General features: G+C 41.0%; 1 protein-coding gene across 1 annotated transcript in view; it reads right to left on the reverse strand.

Moving 5' to 3' along the window:
* The window catches only part of FRMPD2 (FERM and PDZ domain containing 2), a 603,077-nt gene that overhangs the window by 458,751 nt on the left and 122,904 nt on the right, over nucleotides 1-21,422 (reverse strand). The window contains exons 2-3 of the mRNA XM_086921788.1: nucleotides 5,143-5,269; nucleotides 1,656-1,810 (exon numbers count right to left, since the gene is read on the reverse strand). Of these exons, the coding sequence (XP_086777914.1) occupies nucleotides 1,656-1,810; nucleotides 5,143-5,260 (273 nt within the window). The 5' untranslated portion in view covers nucleotides 5,261-5,269. The remainder of the gene's footprint in view (nucleotides 1-1,655; nucleotides 1,811-5,142; nucleotides 5,270-21,422) is intronic.

The following is a 21,422-nucleotide window of genomic DNA, read 5'->3' on the forward strand; positions in this document are numbered from 1 at the left end:
CCCTTCATTCTTATTTCACTAAGAGCTTTTTAACTTGTCCATTTTTAGGATCTGGAACTTAAATATATATAGTGACTTTTTGGAAGGCACCAACATTGGTAGTAGTTGGCTTGGAAAGCTACTCTAGACTCAGGGTTTCAGGTACAGTAATAGCAATCAAACACCCAAAAGGTGATAGTATGAATGTCTGCACACAGTCTAACCACTGGCAATCACTCAGAATAGCATTCCAACCTATCATTTTTTTCTCGCTGTGCCACTCTAGCAGAGGCCACCCACCTTATGCAAATCAGTACTGTCTAGTTCCTCCTGGGAAAAGTCCATCCCAAATCTTGGTCATCTCACACCTTCAATCTGCGATCCACCACTTTGTCAGTCGGGAAATTTGAGATTCACACTCACCGAATCTCACTGACTAAGCTACGCCCCCTCCCATATTAAAGTTGCTGCCAGATTTCCACTTTGTCCATTCCAGCTAGGACATTTTGTTTCTCCTCTAATTTTACTGAAACTACCTTCTGTTCTGCTATCTGCTGTCGTCATTTTAGAGTTTACATATTATATTGTCTTGTGAATTTCAACTTTAGCTTTACTGGTGTGATACAAACCCTACACAAGTAAATACAGATTAGACATGAAAACATTTGTTCAGAATCCTTGGGAGGTGGTCGCCTTTATTTATTATTTTCCAACCCTCCAATTTACATGTGAACCTTGTTGAAGATGTTTTCATTTCAATCATATTTATTTAGCAATGGCAAATCTATTACACATTCATCAACAAACTAGAAAAGAGGACTTGTACACTCATCAGTCGACCATGTAGCATCACAATAAACCACTATTTTCTCTCTTCCAACTACAAAATTGCACTAAATTGCAAAAAATATAATATTCCAAAATGTGGCCTGTACAACAGCAGTACACACATATACATGTGCTATATAACAACACTATTTAGCAGACGGAAATTTAAACAGTGTTGGAGGAGAGAAGATTGTCTGCCTGCCAGGAACTGTCCTCCCAATGCATTTTTGTAGATGAAGTCACTAAGAAAGTTTATTTTTGCAAACAATGCAATGCGCCCAGTACTGGTATAGCAAGTGCTGGATATCCTTTGACGTGTGTTTCAATCTAACTAGCACTCATCAGTAAGGAACAATCCATTAGTAAAGGGATGCATTGTATGCCGCTTTTAATATATCATGTTCTGTACCACTTCAAGCCACAAGTAAGTCCCAAAGATTCAAGAACAAGAATGCAAATAGGAGAACCCGTGCAGTGTGCTCCATCCCCCTGTAATTATTTGTCTCTTCCTGGTGTTGTTTGGTTGACGATCCATGGAATGCACCTACAAGCTTGGAATGGGACTCACCTGAGAAACTATAAGCAACATTATTTCATACACCACCAAATCTAAATGTCTATCCTCTTCTCATGAGTTGAACCAGTCAGAATGTTCTTTACGCAACTGACAGTGTGTTCCCAACACTACAGAAATATAAACCCAACATCTGAGTTATCAAATATGAATTACCCATGTCCAATTATGACAACATAGGTTTGGTTGTTTAACATAATCCAAGCCACGGGATCGAGATTAATCCTGTTGTTCACATATGAAAGTATATTTGAAGACAGAGCCTCCACCTCACCTTGGCCAGCATCACCTGTTTATTTTTACTCTGGGTCTGGAGCATTTCTGGAGCCTTGAAAGGGGCGATTTCTGGATGAGACACATCTCGCAGAGACAAACTTCCAGTGACGGAGAGAAAAATGGACCAGGGGCTGATGATGTACTGGCAAGAATCTAAAAGACATTCAAAGGTGGCAAAATAAGAATTAAGTCTGATGCAGGCCAACTGTTTAAAGCATATTAAACTTCATCCAGTTTCAAACTTTATGAACGCATGTCTTCGTTGAATGCGCCTTGCTTTGTTGGATAAAAAAAACACCACTAGGTTTGGGCTCTCCACAGTAAGGCCAAGCCACTGACCAATAGAAAACAAAACAAAAGCCAATACTGCTCTCTTGATTATTGATAATTATTTGACCATACGAGCGATTTAAACAACAGGTAGATCCACAACTTGTTGGCCAAAATTACTCTATTTTTTATTTTTTTACTTCAGATTCTTTGTTTGGTTAATTTTCACCAATTTCATATTTGAAACATCTATACAAACATCTCTACATTTAATACAAAAATTGTATTTACATATTTGTTGAGCCATAAGGTCACATTAACTTTCCTTCAAAAAGTGCTCCAAATTTCAGAAAAATATTTCATTTATCAATTGTCTATGGTGTTTTGTGAATATTGTTAATGAAAATTTAATTGTAAATATATTGTGGGAGTTGTGTATGTGTGAGACTGAATGTTTGATGTGTGTAATCACTGTGAGTATGGAATGAATACGAATATGTAGAGGGTGTTGTGCGACGATATGTAAATACAATTTTTGTATTAAATGTATAGATGTTTGTATAGATGTTTCAAATATGAAATTGGTGAAAATTAACCAAACAAAGAATCTGAAGTAAAAAAAATTAAAAAAGAGTAATTTTGTCCAACAAGTTGTGGATCTACCTGTTGTTTAAATTGCTCGTATAGTAAAATAAGTATCTATAATCAAGAGAGCAATATTGGCTTTTGTTTTGTTTTCTATTGCTTTGTTGGAAAACAGCTCACTTGCAGATTAATTTATGTGGAGAGGATTGAAGCAATGCTAAATGGACAGACCAGTCTAAACGGAGAGTACGGTACTCTGGATACATACTCATAGCAGGGAGATAAGAACGTTTTGCTCATTTAAAGCACAGGAGTGAAGGATGTTTAATCCAATCATGCTGTGAAGTAAAATGGTATAATTTAAGGCATTATTTTGGCGGCAATGTCAGTGTGATCTTTTACGAGGGAATTTCATGTAGAGACACAGCATCTGATTACTTCCCACGCTTTTGACATATGTACTAATTGCCAAGACAAAATCATGTGAAATAAGGTTTGCATGTGCAGGCAGGAGATATTATGGCCATGTTTTATTGTAGAAGACACACAGATGATGGACGGAATGCAGAGCAAATCAAACATTCTCCCCCAGTCAATAGATCTGGGTTAAGTCCATTGTTCTTTTGCTCACCATGCCACCCCAGGTTAGACCCAGCAGTATGCAAATCAGTCTTGACCCTGTGCCTCATGGAATCAGTCCAGACCGAACTGCCAAGCCATGTCCTCCCTGGACTGGAACCTAGCATCATGGGACTGGTTTCGGGGTATCACCCTCATCAGCCAGGCTACCTTGAATCCAGTATCACAGTGAGCCCGGGACCCACGTCTGGGCATACCCTGTGCACTTAGAGTGAAAAAGCAAAAGACACATAGATGTTGGATGGCATGCAGAGCAAATCAAACATTCTCCTCCAGTCAATAGATCTGGGTTAAGTCCATTGTTCTTTTGCTCACCATGCCACCCCAGTTTAGACCCCGCCATATGCAAATCAGTCTTGACTCTGCGCCTCATGGGAATAGTCCAGACCAAACCGCCTAGCAAGGTCCTCCCTGGACCAGAAACAAGCATCCTGAGACTGGTTTCGGGGCATCACCCCTCATCAGCCAGGCTAGCTTGAATCCAGTGGCACAGTGAGCTTGGGATACACGTCTGGGCATACCTGGCGAACTTAGGGCAAGAAAGCAAAAGACACACAGATGATGGACGGAATGCAGTGACTAGGGGTGAGTGACTGAAACGTGTCAGTGTGCTGTACATCCACTCCTTTTGTTTGCTTTGTTCACCTTACGTTGGCATGCTATGCCAACATGGGTCCCTTGCTCACTTTGCCACTGGATTCAAGCTAACCTGGCTAAAGAGGGGTGTTGCCCCAAAACTGGTCCTAGGATGCTTATTTCCATTCAGGGAAGACCTGGCTTGACAGTTGGGCTGGACTGTTCCCGTGAGGCACAGGGTCAGACTGATTTGCATATAACTGAGTCTGAACTGAGGTGGCGAAGTGAGCTAAAGAACGATGATGATTTCAACCCAGATCTGTGACTGGGGGGTGAGTGTCTGAAAACTTTCAGTGCCACGTCCATCATCTCCTTGTGTTTTCTCTGTTCACCCTAAGAAGGCAGGTATGCCCAGACGTGGGTCCCTTGCTCACTTTGCCACTGGATTCAAGCTAGCCTGGCTGATGAGGGGTGTTACCCCGAAACCGGTCCGAGGATGCTTGTTTATGGATCAGGGAAGTCTTGGCTTGGAAGTTCGGGCTGGACTGTTCCCATGAGGCACAGGGTCAGACTGGTTTGCATATAGCTGGGTCTGAACTGAGGTGGCGAAGTGAGCTAAAGAACGATGATAGATTTAACCCAGATCTGTATTTGGGGTGAGTGTCTGAAAAGTTTTAGCGATCCGTCTATCATCTCCTTGTGTTTGCCATATTTAATTGTAGATCATGAAAATTGATTACTGTATACTTGTCCAATACAAATCAATGTAATGTGTTTTCTTGTAAAGGGATGTCGCAGAAGCCATTTTTTGGTATTTGAAGTGCAAAAAATAGGTACTTGCACGACTTAGTCCACCTGCAGGCATTCATCAAGGGCTGTCAAGCCAAGATCAAGGCACAAGCACCCAAATACCTAAAACTACTTAATTTTAGAAGAGGGATCTCTTGGAGGCTTCAGTAACCATCTTGTCGACTTCTTAGCTTCATGTTCTAAGGAATTGCAATTATTTAACAGTAATAATGAAAGTCGAGAAATCATTTTCTGATAGTTCCTATTCGCTTCGTCCTCTGCCAATAGGAGAAGTGTGAAACAATAAAGCTCCTATGATGCTGAAAGCATTTTCATTCTGAGGTGCCAGGGTCATTGTATCAAACATTTCTACTAAAGATGAACATACACCAAAGCTTAATAGCACTTTCTTGTGCTGTTTTTTTTAAATGCCTGCTAACAAATTCAGATATTGCTGAAGGCTCTTCTATCATTGTCAAGTGGAATTAAGTTCAGAACTTTTTTATCACAACAGAGAATTCACTGACTTTCTCCTGGAGGTTTGGATAGGAGCAGAAATTGCAGAATAACCCGTTTTCACAGGCTATTCTGAGAGGTTTCATGCACAAATCCTAGCTCTCACTCACCCCTGTTCAAGTCTTCCAAAATACGCTCTGACACCAAGAGTAACAAGGCCCAAATCTCTTCTTCTAGCAAAGGTCCTCCACGTGTTTGTAGAACATCAGCCAAGGTCACGCAGCTCATCTCCCAAACCTGTGAGAGGGAAACACAAGCAGGGTCTATTACTGAGAGCTCACTACATTCAAGGAGCACGATTGAGAAATACAAGCATAAAACCTGTGTAAAGGTTATACACACAACCGCCAACAAGTACACTATATCAAAGTGAGGCACCAACCAAAAGAAATAGAGTCAAATAATTCAAACAAGTTTCTTGTATGGTAGCATAAATTAAATTTCAGGAATACTGTTCCCAAAACAGGAAACCTCACCGTCCCTGAAATGGAATGCCTTATCAAACTGACCACTCTTTCTCGATTATGTAAGTGGTGGTGCATGGATGTTCTTAGTTGGTGGACCAATTTTTCTGGTTACTTCCGTAAATGAAGGAGACTCCTCCATGCTGACAAGTTATGCAACCCCCAGCAGCTGTATGGCTGTTGATGAATTGCTACTGAATGTGCAAAAAAAGACATTGGAGTGGGCACAATCCTGAGTAACAGTGGAACTATTTGGAAGGTATCTTGAGAAGGCTGAAGGTTGTCTGATTGTCCATCAAGTGGAAGACATGACAGGACAAAGCTGAGGCGTGAAAATTAAGGGATGAGTGACATTGTAATTATGCCCTGTAGTGGAGAGTATTTGGGAAATTTCACATTTCGCAAAGTAGTATGAAGTTCCCTGAAAGTGCCAGAGGGTAGTGTAATTACACTTTGCCCATTTCTAGGGGAGAGGAGTTGGCCTAACCGCTAGGCCGGTCGACCTCGAATCTGGGGAACTGGGTTTGAGTCTCGGCAATGACGCTGAACATTCTGTAATTATGGGCAAATCACTTAATCACCCCATGCCTAGCAAAAATTCACGTGTCTTCATGTAACGCAAAAGGTAATTAGCTGCAGGTTTTGTCCCTTTGCTCCACTGAGAAAGTTCCTGCAGCTGTGTAAGTACAATAACAGGTTTAAAAAAAAATCTTCAGCATCTTTCCATATGTGGCCTCTTAACTAATGACGGAATTTTAATTGGAGTGATAACTCTGGTTCAAGTCCCACCATAAGGATTTCTAAGTGTTTCTGGACCCGGAATTATCAGGTGGGCAAGCTCTCTGGAATATATCATTTCAAGCCTGGAGACACCAGACACTGTTACATGCTGCAGGTAGCTTCTGCATACATGCCAACATTTTAGAAGAGGAAAACATGAGATTTAAAAAAAATAATCGAGAGAATGGATTTCTCACATTGACTTCTATTAATTGCGAGGTCTTTATCAGATCTGTTGTTATGTATGGGACTTGCAAGTGTGCTGCTGCAAGGTCAGGTTTCAGAAAAGCAAAAATACATCTTTTTTCTTACCTGTCAGGAGCACGGAAGAAAGCGCTATAGCAGGCAGAAGCCCACCGAAGAATCGGGTTTTTCATGCAGGAATTGGGTGGCAGAAGACTAGCCTTGGCATTGGTAGTCTCCGGCCTGAATCGGAAGGGTTAGCATGTATGCCTCGGTCAGCCCCAGCTGAAGCACAAGGGGAGAAGGCAATGCTCCTCCCAGACAGGTTCAAGCCTGCCATGACCCACTGTCAACCCACCCAGTCCTGAACTTTGACTGGCCCTCCTACTGACACTTTCCACCACCTCGGAGCAAGTAGAATATCTAATCGGGTTTCTCACTAGAACTGGTAAAAACTGCACAGAACAAAGTCCACTATTACCGGGTTCATGTAATTATTCCCCATCTTGTGAGAAAAGATGTAACTGCTGGAAACTGGTTCATGGATACCAGCCAGAATCAGAAATTCTGATGCAGTGGTTGGAGGTATCACAGCAGAGGAGCGGTGCAGAGTAGGTGAAACAAAATAAATTATCAAAATAAAACAACTAGTCTGCTTCCCGCCGCATCACCAACTCGGTGCTCTTCTGCTGCTGCTCTGCACAGGTTCCTCTGTGGCCAATCCTGATGCTCTCCCATGTTTGAAAGCAGCGTCAGGATTGGCCTGCGTGCTGTGAATTTTCACTCCCAGAGAAGCCTGTGCTTGGCTGTCTCTAACTTGGCCATGAAGCATGGGTTGGAGATAGCTCAGTGCGCATGTGTTTTTGGCCGGCCTGAGACAGCCAGCCAAACTCACATGCACACTGACAATAGTGCTGCACACCACTCCACCTGCAGTCTCATAGCCTGTCATCATATGCCCCGCCCCCCAAGATTTGTTTGTGCTGAAAAATAAAACGATAGTAAGCCTGTCTCATTATTGTTTTATTTGATGAGTTTTGGGGCTGCAGGCGGAGGAACACCCGCTGTTCTGGTTCCTCGGTATCTTCACATCATATACCATCACACTCGCAATGAGAGCTTCAGCCAGCTGGCAAAACATTTAAAAGACAACATGAATTTGCGACCCACAAGGCTTTGAATCTTTCACAGCATTAACAAAGGCATAAAACAAACACTTTGAGCTTAGAGCTTCCAGAAAACAAGTCCAATATGAGATTGTCAGATTACAACAGTTATATTATGCTATTCTTGTTTACAGTTATGTGGAGTTATTAAAATGGGTAATAACACAATTTGCACTGAAAAATATGAACATTACCACAATCTAAAGGCTTGGGTTAACAACTCCATTTATAATTGCAGTAAATTAGTGGTAAATGTGAGAACCACTAAATGGCTCTAAATGAAGGCCAAAAATGTCCTCAGCTTGTGAACATAGTCAATTTACAATCCAGAGCTTTTCCAGTTTAAGTAAGTTTTGTTTTGTACTTGCTTGCAGAGGTTTGTTGCGGGCCAGCTTAACCGCATATGCAATGCAAACCGGCATGCTCTGACTCCAGCTTCACCCTCTGGTGCTTATTTAGATGTTCTGCCAGGTTTCAGAATGGATGTAATCACTGCAATGGAAACCTACAGCCTGTCACATGTAGAGGGCCAGAGATCTCTGTGCTGTCAGTGGGCCCACCATCGCAATGGTTACTTTGGAGGCATTTACGATTTGCCTGCACGAATATTTCATTCCGCTTTTAAAAAATAAATTGCCAAAGAGGGAGTCAGATTTTAAAAACAAAAATAAATGTCCCTTCCTGAGAAAATTTCTCCTAGCTTCGACCCCACATGCTGGTGCTTTTCTCCCAACGTGTGAGTACCATTTGTTCGATTTCCTGTTGAGGACCGCCATGCTTTCCCTGGAAGTGCTGCACAGGAAAAAAATTACAATGGAACGCCCATGCTAAATAGGACTGACCGTCCTATTGAGGATGGGCTTCCAATGTCATTGAAGCCTGATGACCATTGACTGATGGGCCAATGTCTGTTGGGTTATTGGCCAAAGGTTTCTGTTGGCAGAGACAACAGCGGTGTCTCTGCCAACAGAAACATGTTCTACTTTCCACCTCTTTCATTTGCTCCCTATGTGCCTCACTTTCTCCCTTATTTTTCTCTTTCTTATTGCTCATTTACAGTACACACATCCTATATGTTTCTTTTTTCCTCTCTTCTTTTTTCCCTCCTCTCGCTTTCACTCTCAGTCTTTAAAATTATTGCCTTCGCCACATTAATTTAACAGGACCTATTTATGTTATTCTGAATTCATTTTGTGGTACATTTGAGCTTCTTGTCACTGAGATTAACACAAATTGTAAAACACGAATAGACGCTAAAACAATAGCAAAAGCCAAGTTAGTTGACGATAGCACAAACCTCAATAGGGGATGTCATTGCTTAAAATGCTACATTTTCAACAACTTTCTAAAATTCAACAGATTAGATTTCGATGTCCCTGGGAGATGCTATAGTGCTCTTTAGTTTACCTGCCGGTTTGGAGAAGATAGCAACCAACTAGAGGTGTACCAAACGAAATTGGAAGCCAGATATTCAGCACTCTTTGATCTTACGCATAATTATCATTTGTTTGAAACAGGCACTACTGAAAAACAAAGTCAGTGGATGGACCTGCGCATTGGAGAAATTAGACCATATCTAGAGATCCCAGTGATCAGCCGAGCAACAACATTCTGCACCAACTACAGGTGGTGGCGTATCTATACTGGGGATGCCAGACAGATCGAGATAAATCAGGGCACTGACCACCAATAAATGCAGCCGTGTTTCAATGAAAGGGAGTTGTGCTTGAGAGTTGTCAACTGATCAAAGCAGGGGAAACTTCAGGCCACTGCACCGCAAGAAAGAACTTGGGTGGTAAGCAGGATATGAATTTTTGAAATTGGATAGCATCAATTATCAGATGATGGCCAGGCACTTGGTCAGAGCCTCAGTAAGTGAGTGATGTGATAAGCCAAATATGAGCTCCGTGTTGTGCATGTGAAGTCTGTCCCCAGCATGATGGTAGTACTTAGGGCAATTCCTACGGATACAGATTGAATCGGAAAGGGGATAAGAATTTACTCTTTATGGACACTGCTGCTTAGTTCTCCGGCTTCTGAAGTGAAAGGTGAAAGAGATGCTTGTTCATACTCAGCCACACAGGATTTAAACCCTTTTAAAACTACACCCTAAAATTGGCTTTGACCAAAGTCTTGATCAATATGTTATGGTTGAAGGTGTCGAAAGTGACAGACAGATGTAACAGAATCAACGCTCCAATACCACAGCATCAACAACCCTATAATACCCACGTAGAACAGACAGCACTTTGGTCTCAATGTGACAGCCTCGCAGGAAATCTGCTTTAGAAAGGGTCATGAAGCTCATCACACAAATTTTGTAGCTGACTCTGGGATTTTTCCATGAGCTTTCCGAAATACAGCAGTAGAATGATTGAACAGAAATTGCTTAAACTCCAAACTCATAGAACGCCTTTTCAACCGCATTTTACCTGCTGCTGACTTCACGCTACAGAAATAGCACCTTTGTGCAAAAAGTGAATTAACGGTGTAAGAAGTTAATTTATTAGAAATGGACACAGCTGCCTCATAATTCTAGCTGGACAGAGGTATGTTAAGGAATCAGTGGGATAATGTATTTTAATAATGGACATTAGTTGATATTACATAACATACTCAAAGAGATCCACAGAGTAATCAGGGTTCACTGTAGCTTGGATGGTATGCAGAACAATCTTCAGAAAGAAAGTGTAAGACTATTAATCCTGGTAACACAGTAAACACTACAGAAAATTAAATTGGACAAGTTTTACATTAAAAGCTGGATATCTCATCTGCTATACTAGACGATTTTCCAGCAGAAGTTAACCTATTCTGTTTTGCAAGTCCTGCAGATTCACGTCAGTCCTCAAAACAAAGGTACACATAACAGTTAGATTTAAATCCGTGATTTTTCCTGATTAACATCTCACAAGCGCAGTGATAAATGTAATTTCTAATAATTGCACATTAGCAGATGCTATTTACTACTGCAGTCATGACGTACTATATAGGCACTTACTCAGGTGTCTGTCTACTTTCTATGTGGGAGCCACAAAATTATTTGGCATTCGATCAAAATGGATATCTTAGATTAAAGTACTATGCACACATAGACTGTGTCGAAAAGTAAGATTAACAATAGCATGAGCCAAGAATTGGATGAGACTGAGTGGAGATGACGCCCTTGACTACAGGAACAAACATCACACAACAATAATTCAATTAATGCAGAGCCCTCAACTAACCAACGACAATTAGCCATTCGTTGCCTGGTGTATATTACTCTTTAAAAAAATGTCTTAGATCCTTACAAACAGATAAAAGTATTGAGGATAGCATTCATATTATTATTGAAAACACTTGTATGTAATTAGTTCAAATTATTTTAGAATTAATGACATCGTAGAAATCAAATGGTTACATTCAGATAGTTCAAAATGCACTTTTGGATTGAAAAAGTCACATGTTCAAATCATTTGGTTCACATCTACATTTGGTTTACAAATATGTTATAGGACTAATCCTGACCTTAATAACAACACTCTGCTTTACCCTAAATCTAACCCCAGTGCAAACCATAATCCCAATCTAGCTAAAAACTTGATTTTCCCATCATTGATTTTTATTAACTTGGTTCAAGCTATACGTCATTCAAAGAGAACGATTTGAAGTGGTGACTGTGTACTTAGTAATATAAAGATGTACATTAATATATTATCCCCTCTGTCTTAAAACAATCATAGAGGGAGGGTTCCATTATGTCTAAATGGATGACAACCATGGGCAGATAGTCCTGTCGTATCTTCCTATGTGCAGAGTTCTACTCCCCAACTGCGAGAGAGGAAGCCCTTTGTGAATCAGGCCATAAAAGTTCAAGATGTCTAGGACCATCTGCAAGTCTCTTGAGAGTCATGTGGGTCCCCAGAACATGCATGTTCTTGACTTCACTAGGGTGTTTTGCATAGCAGGTCGCTGAGAGACACAAGGTTTGTGTCCAGGAGCAGCCCGTGTAGGAAAGAGCGGTGAGCAGTGCGGCCAGGTGGGGGGATTTCAACAGACGACGAGTGAAAATTAATTCTTCATTTAATTCTCCCTTGTGATCATCTGTCGAATTCCCCCCAACCCAGACCCACCGCTCTTACCTGCACAGACCACTCCTGGTTGTGACCAGGCAATACCTACACGCTATGCACCTCTTCATCCTCTTTTGCTCTGGACAACATACAAGTTTGCAAGATTTAAAGTAGTGAAAAATGGGGGACTGGTACATAGATGTAACCACGTTCCACACCACACCCTAACAGTGTCCCCAAGGGCTGATGTGTTGATGGCTAGGTTCCTGGTTTATCTGGATAGAGACTGTAAAATTCTCTCAACCAATGAGGAGCATGAAGATTGGAAGCCGGGGCCCATGACTGCTCCTCAGGGCTGAATGCTATTCAGTTACTCTAAGTCCAATCTACTAATTACTGCAATAACATTCTAACAATTTTGCATCCTAAATTGCATGTACTTCATATTCCTGTATAGCATTAACAGTGCAGGATTTGGAGTAGGACATGTTTCTGCAGAACAAGGTTTAAATAAGGACACATCAAAGTCGTCTTCAGCAATCACCAGACAACCTTAGATGTTTGTTATGGACAATGTATTTAACTGTTACAATCACAATACCTATATAATGATTTGTCCGCCTCTTGTCCATATTTCTCAGTAGTCCTGGATGCAAGGCAGGAAAACAGAATGGCGAGCCTAGGCTGCTGGAAAGCTGACAAAACAACTCAAAGCCCAAACATTTCTTAAACACATTACAGCCTACCACCAAACTGTGAAATAGAATTCTAAACGTACATAAAACCATGGTTTGTGGATAGCTAAGTGGACAAAGCCCATAGTCTGTCTTTCAGAATTAATTTAATGGGGCCATTGTGGATCTTACTGTCAATGAACCGGTGTGCTGGACCCCTTACTGCTCTAGCTGGTTCTCCATTGCCATTGCTGAAGCAAGGGGTCTACTGTTGCGTGGACTGGCGTTAGCATCTAACAGAGGCTGCCTAATGGTGTTGCATCTGAGGGATTAGCCAGGGATGAAATGCTGAGGTGGTAAGGTAATTATGTAACCATGGGACCTGGAACACTCACCAGTTCCAACTAGCATCTGTGGAGCAGGCGTTAGGATCCTGCTGCACCTTTAGTGCTGATATCACAAGACCCATAGGGGTTAGGAAATGATGCCAACAATTCTGTTATAATACTAACCAGTCTCTGTCAATGCAATTCTATGTCAAGACCAGATCCAAATAAAAATCACTCCTGTCCAACTTAAGAATTTGCACTATTGTGGCACAATTTTTCGGAGATGCAGGGCAATATAGACACACCACACAGTTGTGGAATGTCTCTTTTAAGTCTTTGGCTTTCTTGTGAAGCAGACTTCAGGTTCAGACACTGTCAGTTGGCTGCAAACTTAAGCTCTAGTGGTGTTACATCAGACTAAGTGCCCCATGTTTCCTCCATGCAGATCTTGATGGCTGAGGATTCAACTTGTCTTTGGTGTCAGAGATCTTTTCTCTTTAACTCTCCAGGGACGTGCATATCTCATTTTAAGAACTAGTGTACTAGGCTGGGAGGCTTGTCCAGCAAGCTACAAGTCCTTTTTCTGCACAGACATCCCTCTGAGCTGGTGCTGTGGAGATTGCTGCAAGTCTAGGCAAATGTAAATATTTGGTGTTTTAGTATCAGTTCTTTACCAGTTATGTAGGAAGACATGGTCAGTTAAAAGGATTCTCCAGGTTCACAATTTATTACTACAGACAGGCAGTGCTGAAAACTTTTGCATGGGTATTTCCAGCAAACAGTGATGGGAGCAAGCAGGTAATTTTCAAAGGAATTCATTCAGAAGGACTCAACAAGATGTTCTAGGTGAGGTAGCTCCTGTTATCATACCACTCAGAACAGAGTACAAAAGAGAAGACAACATATGCCATCGCAGGTATTTATTGGGAAGCGAAAGCCCTAGCAACCCATGTATGGATAAGTTACCTCTGTTCTGAGCTAGAGGCCAAACCTGCAAAACCTATTTGTACTTTGTTCTCCAGCAAAGCTCAGGCCTGACAGGATGTCTTTACTGATTCCCAAACCCCTCTCAGATGGCTACATCGTTCACAGAGGAAAGCTACATCAAGGGTGTCATGTTGACACAGTGAACCTAGTGCGGGCCCTAAACTTCTGTTACATTCACCATGTCTTTGTGGAGGACACATCCACCCTGTAAAGACAGATGGAAATTAAAGAGTTTAGTTGTAGGGGACAGACTGGATTTTACATAGAACAGTTGGCAGACCATCACCCATCTCTCATCTTGACAAACCATCTCACAGTGTGATTGGTAGGAAAGTTTGTATTTCTGTCTTAAAGTAGTGTTTAGTCTGCCCATAGATAGGAGTGGTATGGGTAGCCATATTTCACTAAGGATGTAGGTACACACTTTTGGTGTACCCGTGTCCATCACAGCCATCTGCTCTGCATGAAGGGCAACATAACATGGAATACCCTAATTCAATTTTCATATTTTGAAATCCACTGAGGGAAATAACACAGTTTTCCTTAACATACAAGCACTTTCAAATAGTATTTTCCAATTTATATTTGAAAAAACAGTTAAAATAGTACACCAATAGCCGGCGGTGTCAATCTTCCATTTCTACAGTTGGTCAAGGGTGACACCGAGAAGTCAAAGCATACAATATATCTAATAAAGAGGAAACAGCGTCAGAATTGCGGAGCTCTGGTCTGATATATATTTATGATATAAACAGTGAAAACAGAAAAACTGGAGATAAAAATGTGAAGTTTCATGGGCTGCAGGAATCTTTTCTGTATGTCAAAAATGAGACATTAAAAAATAATGTAGTCAGCAATTACTATTGCCCCAGAATACCACTCAGAAATTGGAAGTAGGAAGCAATTGCATGCCATGATTCAGGAGCCAGGGGAAAAAGCTGATATATGTGACAAACCTTAATTATAGTACACATGAGACAGGTCTCAACATAAAACTTTACATCTCCACATCCAGGTGACAAAAAGAAGCACTGCACAAGTCCTAATGTGAAAAGAAAACATCTCCATGCCATAGTTAAAACTTCAATTGCGGACCCTTGGTTAGTACAAAAAAGGCCTCTGATTTAAAATACCATTATGATTTCTTCTGCAGAGCTTGTGGTAAAAAAGACAATGAAGATAAAGCCTCTTCAGCTCTAACTGAAAAGGACAATGCAAATGTTATAATCTTCTTAGGACATGCAAGATGTTACTTAGCACCGAACTTGTGTTACCTAAGGAGAACATTGGGATAATACAACTGTGACAGTGATTTATTACAGGTAAGTAAGTGATTAAAACACCTACTAGAAAATAAATACGTTCTAGGCGCATAATGGTTATTCCTACGTTTATTGATGTAAACGTTGTATGTCTTAATGTTCAGTTCTGATCTCAAACGGATATAAACATACTTAGACAAATGCCTCTATCACAAATTATCAGAAATCAGAGCAAGACGTTTACTCTCAATAAATCAATATTTCACTTAATTTCTGAACATTGTGAGATGAAAAGTAACTTGTTTCTTCTGATGAGCAGTGCTTAATTTGAACTGATGGTTGGAGGAATGGCCAACAGCTCTTAATTATGGAGGCCAGCACTTATTTTTCTTCATCAGACTTTCTCCCAGAGCCAGAGAGTGAAAGACACACAAAGAGGAAAGAAGGAGGAAAGGAAATAGAGAAAAGCCATGACAGAAGAAGGAAGCAGGAACCTGCAAGAGTGAGATGAAGGGGAGGGAGACTATGGTGAAGAATTAAAGACTCCAGGTGGAATCAAGACTTCCGCTTGGTATTGGGCACCCAACCTTCGATTACACCACTTGTGAGAAAAACTTTGGTCCACAGAACTTATTGTGTTATAAATTATGCACTGCTGATGAGCACTATCCAGGATTTGCAACACAAAAAAGAGAAAAGTCTCTATCAGAAGCATACGTCTCAGAAACTAACTTTTAATAAAGCCAGCAAAGAACACAGTTACTTACAGAGGTTCCATTAAATTCCTAAACCACTAAAAAAATCGAACTCTTTTTGGAAATTCTGGTTTCCCTATCTCTGCATAAACAAACTAATGCTTGATAAAATGTCTATACAAGAATGAAAAACATTAAGGCCCTCATTAGGATGGCGGGCGGACTTTGCCCGTCCGCCATCCTCCCGGGGATTAGGACCACCGCCATAAGGGCGGGGGTCCCGTGGGGGTATTAGGATGCGCCCACCACAGTGGCGGGCGCATCCTGCATTTTTAACATTGTGGCGGGCGGTGCTCTCAGCACCGCCCGCCACAATGCTAAAAATGCATGTATGCATTTGTATACACAAAGCAGCAGGCACCGCGCGGTGTCTGCCGCTTTGTTTATGTAAATGCTGGGGGGTACCACAGGTACCTCCCATGTGCACCCCCCACCTCGCCTTCACTCCGGGGGCCCGCAGGGGGCCCCCGAAGTGAAGACTGCCTGCCTTAATGCCGCCACGGAAAGGCATCAGATTGGTCCCATACTAATATGGCTGGCGGTGTCAAATAGACACCGCCACCATATTACACCTTTTCCGCCCCGGTCGCAAGGCGTCCGGGGTGGAAAAGCAGCGGACGGTCTTTCCGTCTGCCGCGGACCCCCAGCCATCCTAATGTGGCAGGGGGTCAGTTCAGTGAGGATGGCGGGCGGATTGCCCCCGCCAGGCCAGCGGTGGCTACCGCCAGCCTGGCGGGGGCAATCCACCCTCCATCCTAATGGGCCCCTAAGTTTTCTTAAAATTGGCTGATAATTGTTGCAAAAGCCAATTACTTGCAGGGACTCAAAAATGAACCAGTAGAGGTTAACTCAAAAACTAATAAATCTATGAATCTAGTTTTCAGATTCACAAATCTCAGAATTAACTACTGATTTTGACATATTCAGTAAAGTACTTGTTAGACATGTAGGTTATGTACCTCAATCGTTGACAAAAGAGTTAAAATATCCTCTTGAATAATAATAATATACTCAGTTGAAATATCATGAAAGAAATAAGCAATGGAATGCTAAAAATGTTTAGAGAACTACTGTGCCTCAATGTAGTGGTATTTGTATAACACAAACCTACCTACGATGCAATGGAGTGCGTTACATTACATAGGATTGAATGATCACTACAAGATTGTGAACATCAAGGTGGGATTACACTAATACGATTTCACACATTTGGGCACAGGAACATTAAGGGATCTGCCCAGAATCACATGATGTTGAGTCAAGCACCAAAGGCAGGATTGGAATCTTGGTACCCAGATTTACAATGCCCCGCTCTTGCAAATAAGCTACATCTCCCAGTTACCAAAGCATTTCCAAAATGTTGTTCTCCAGTTGTCATCTTTCTTAATAGGCAATATGTAATTGACTCCATGTAGATATTGTTTTGTTAATAACTGCAAGTCTCTTATTGGGAACACTGTAAAAAGGTGTGGCCGAAACAGGTAAAGTGGTGGGGCAGGGCAGGGCGGGACGAAGTCGACAGACAACACGCTAGGTAAAATAAAAAAATAAAATAAACAAAACCACTTACCTGGCGCTCGCCACAGTGATGCGGAGAGAACAAGCTAAGTGGTTTTATTTTTGTAAATTTTATTTTACCTACCTGCCATCTGTCAACTTCCCCCACCTCCGCTCGCCTCTGCCCTGCCCCACCGCCCCAGCACTCTTACCTGTACCGACCGTGCCTGACTATAATCATAGAGCTGTTGAATTCTATTTTCTTCGTAGGTTTAAAGCTAGAGAGGCATTTATACATGTGCAAGGATAAAAGATAAGACATGGTACACATTTTCATGGAGTTAGTAGTTCAAAGTGTCTTTCAGCAGTTCAACCAATGAAAAACACTTCTGACTAGAAATACACACTGTAATTAATGCTTCACTAGCATCAAGAATGGTTCCTCCATCTCTCAAATCTGCCACTGTAGACCCTCTTCTAAACAAACCTTTCTTAAAACCGGATAAGTTATCGAACTACTATCCTGTTTTACCACTGCTCTATGGCTAAATAACACTGGATAAAATCAACTTCAGGATTTTGTTCAAACACATCATCTTATGTGCCGTATGCCAGCAGGATTTCGGCCAGGTAACAGTACTGAGACTGCATTGGTGCTTTCCATAGATGAACTGAGACAAACAGTAGATGAGCAGCAGACTTCATAATCCTTGATCCTTTCTGCATGGAGTGACACCACAGACCATATCATCCCCTTTCCTCTTATGAGCCATCTTGGTGTCCAACCATGCCTCTTGCATGGAAATTACAGGATTCAACAAGTTAGAATGGGCACTTCTTAGTGAAAGCCTCGTCCACTAAATTGTGGAGTACCATAGGTGTCTATTCTATCTCCCCTATTAATCAATATGTATGTTTTCCCATTTGCCCACTCAATGAAATGATTTGGTTACTCATTGTAAGGTCTCAGCTACATACATTTTCAGCAGTCTATTTTTGAAAGATATGTGTACAATAACAATACTAGCAGTGGGTTTTGTGTAAGCAAACTGCTTAGCATTGGTTGGCTTTCTTTCAAATCTATCTCATTGTATTGCTTCTTATTCAATGGCTTCATTTCCTCTTCTAGTATTTATCAATTTTCTTTACCATCCTTTTGTTTGGATGACATGTATCTTTTTACTGCTTTCATGAATGAAACTATTGTCTTCTTTGGCTTTCAGCACTCCATGAGAGGCCTGGTGTTTCTTGCTCTCTCTCCCTTACTACTGTGTGCTGCTTCCCACTCCACACTTACCCCACACTCTCTGTATTACTCTCACACTCCCAACTTGTCCTTTGCTTCCTCCTGGACTTCTTTTTATATTACCTCACATCCCCCAGGCTCCTCTGTGCTACTCTGTTGTTCACCAACCCTCCGTCTCCCATTTCTTTCTTTTTGTCTTTATTTTATAGGAGACATAGGCGATTGTAATTTGCTGCTGGGATTTGTTTTAGCCGACGAGCGTTTTTGTGAACCTTTTGTATGTTTTCAATTGTATTGCTCCAGAAAGGGTGTCTGCCATCTTTGAACAGTAAATTTAAAAACAAATGGCGACTGCGTTATGAATTCATCACGATGCAGCCATGGTAGCACCATGACACACATCCACATATGTAGTGTTGCATACCTTTTAATTGATGCTGAACAAAGGCTTTTTTATGCCAAAAATACCCAAACTGGGGTCGTGGCTTAAGCGCTGAAGTCACATGGCAGACCTTTTGTGAGCCTCTTGACATGCTCTGCCTTTCCTGAGCAGTCTTCTAAGTCCCCAGTTGCGGCTTCCTTTATTTGAATGCGGCGGTGAGTCTACTTGCCACTTCAGCACCTCTTAGGTACCTTTATTAACCCAGGAGCTGCAGCGATGATTTCTCCTCAGTAAAATGCAAGCGGGAGCCATTTTGAGCAGCATCGCTTCCGTTAAGAATTGGTGCCTGCTGTCGTATTTTTAACACTAAAGCTATAAAATGTGATGCTTTTTTTGCCTTTTCAAGGCTCTAGCCATCTGTTTCCTCTCTCACTTCTCATTTTTAAGAGCATATTTCTGTTTTTTAAAACTGCAGCAGTGACTTCTCCTGATGTTGTCATCATTACCATCAGACATTTTAGGATGTGGTTTGTATATCAGAATATCTCTACATTTATTCTTCCTGTTGCGCTTTTTTTAGCCCTGACTAGACTTTATTCCATTGATATGTGTTAACTGTGATACACTATCATTCTAGTCCTGTTGGTGAATTGGTCTACGTTTCTTGCAGTTTAAAGTACTTCACCTCTATTTTACTAATAACTTCAAGGCTCTTAAGTCTACCTACACTTTGACGGACATTGTACGTAAATCTTTCTTTTATGTTTTATGGTCCAGATCCGTTCTTTTCTATTACCTGCTCGTCCTACTCATCACAGCACTATGGCTAGTGACTCACACGCATCTTCTAAGTCATTATCTTCAGGCATGAAACCAAAAAGAGCGAAAAATGACCCGCCTTCTCACATTTTATCCTCCCAGAATCCTGTTTTGGACTCTATTTTGGATGAAGTGCGTGTTCTCCAACCATTTCTGACTGCTACTAATGAGAAGCTACAACAAATAGAAGACCACTAGATTGTCATGGAGAGGAAGGTGTTGGAACTAGAACAATATGTTGGAGATATTCAGGATATTTCTGCAAAAATACCTATGTCCACACAGAAGACCTTGAAAATCGATATTGAAGGAATAATCTTCACCTTTATGGTCTTCCAGAGAACATTGAGGGCTCTGATATGTTATCCTTCCTGAAGAAGTTTCTCCTAGATCTCTTAGATCTCCAATCATGACTGCCTCTCAACATACAGTGTGCACATCGGTTGGGTCGTCTTCAACCTAACTCAAATGAGCCACGTGGCATTATAATGCTCTTTTTGTAATTTACTGATCTTATGCGTGTCCTGAAGGCTGTTAAAATGAAATGTCGTCTTATCTGGTCTGGCCATCATCTTTCTATTTCACAGAATGTTTTGAAAGCAATGAATGCCTGTCGCAAAGAATTCCTTGCTCTTTGCCCACTGATGAGACCCTTGAACATTCACTATGGAATTCTTGATCCTTGTCTTTGCTAGATTACACATGAAGGAAAATCACGTTCTTTTGATGATCCAGCTAAACTAAAGCTCTTTCTAAGTAGCATTTCTTTTCATAACATGGAGATTAACAATTAAATTATTTTTCAGTTTATTAATGTTTATCATATAATATAGTTCTATTTTTATCTCTATTAAAATTTTTCTTTTCTCTTCTAAGGTTCCTTTACTTCTTTTCTTTTATATATTGTTCACTAATTATTCTTGTTCCTTAGTACTTGTTATTCAACTTTCTCTTTCATTATTCATTGTATCTCCATTTTTTCAAGAGGCTATTTATTATTTTTCTCTTAGTTTTCTCTTGTCGCTGTCTTGTTCTCGGTGTTAACATGTTCCTCTCATACCTGTTTCACTTCAGATCTGGATCTGTTTCCTTGATCTGTCTACTCTTTCTCTCTTTCCTATTTCCTGCCCTCTCTCTCCTCCTATCTTATATTGGCCTTTTTTTCTTTACTTTCTCTTTCCTTCTTTCTTGTTCTTACATGAGTGTGTTTCGAAATCATTCTTTTAGCCATGTTAATATTCTTACTTTATTTTCTGTGGTAGTGGTCGTTAATTGGTGTCTTTTTGTCTCCTTTTTTGTTTCTACAGCCCTTTTAACATACCTCCAAACTTCCTTCCTCAAACCGCAACATGTTTAATGTTGTCTCGTGGAATGTCCGTGGTCTCTGTCACCTTGTAAAACGCCAAAAGGTACTTTCCCATCTAGCAAAACCTAATTCCCATGTGGCTTTTTGTCCAGGAAACGCACTTTAATGATATTGTATCTCTCAAACTTAAACGACAATGGGTTAATCAAGCTGTTTTTTCTGCTGCTGTTAATCTTAAATGTGGTGTAGGTATTTTGGTCCATAAATCTCTGAATACTCAGAATTTATCCAATGAATGTGATACGAATGGACAATGGGTTCTGGTTGATGCAATTATATTTCAAAAACAAATAACTTTTTAAAATATTTATGGACCCGTTTAAGGCTGACCCGTAATTTTGGCATAGTATTAAAGTGAAACTTTCCTCAATTTCCAATTTTATAATTGTCGCTGGAGATTTTAATGAATTGTTAGATCCCTTTAC

Source organism: Lissotriton vulgaris, chromosome 5 (assembly GCF_964263255.1).
Source record: "Lissotriton vulgaris chromosome 5, aLisVul1.2, whole genome shotgun sequence".
Classification (NCBI taxonomy): Eukaryota; Metazoa; Chordata; class Amphibia; order Caudata; family Salamandridae; genus Lissotriton; species Lissotriton vulgaris.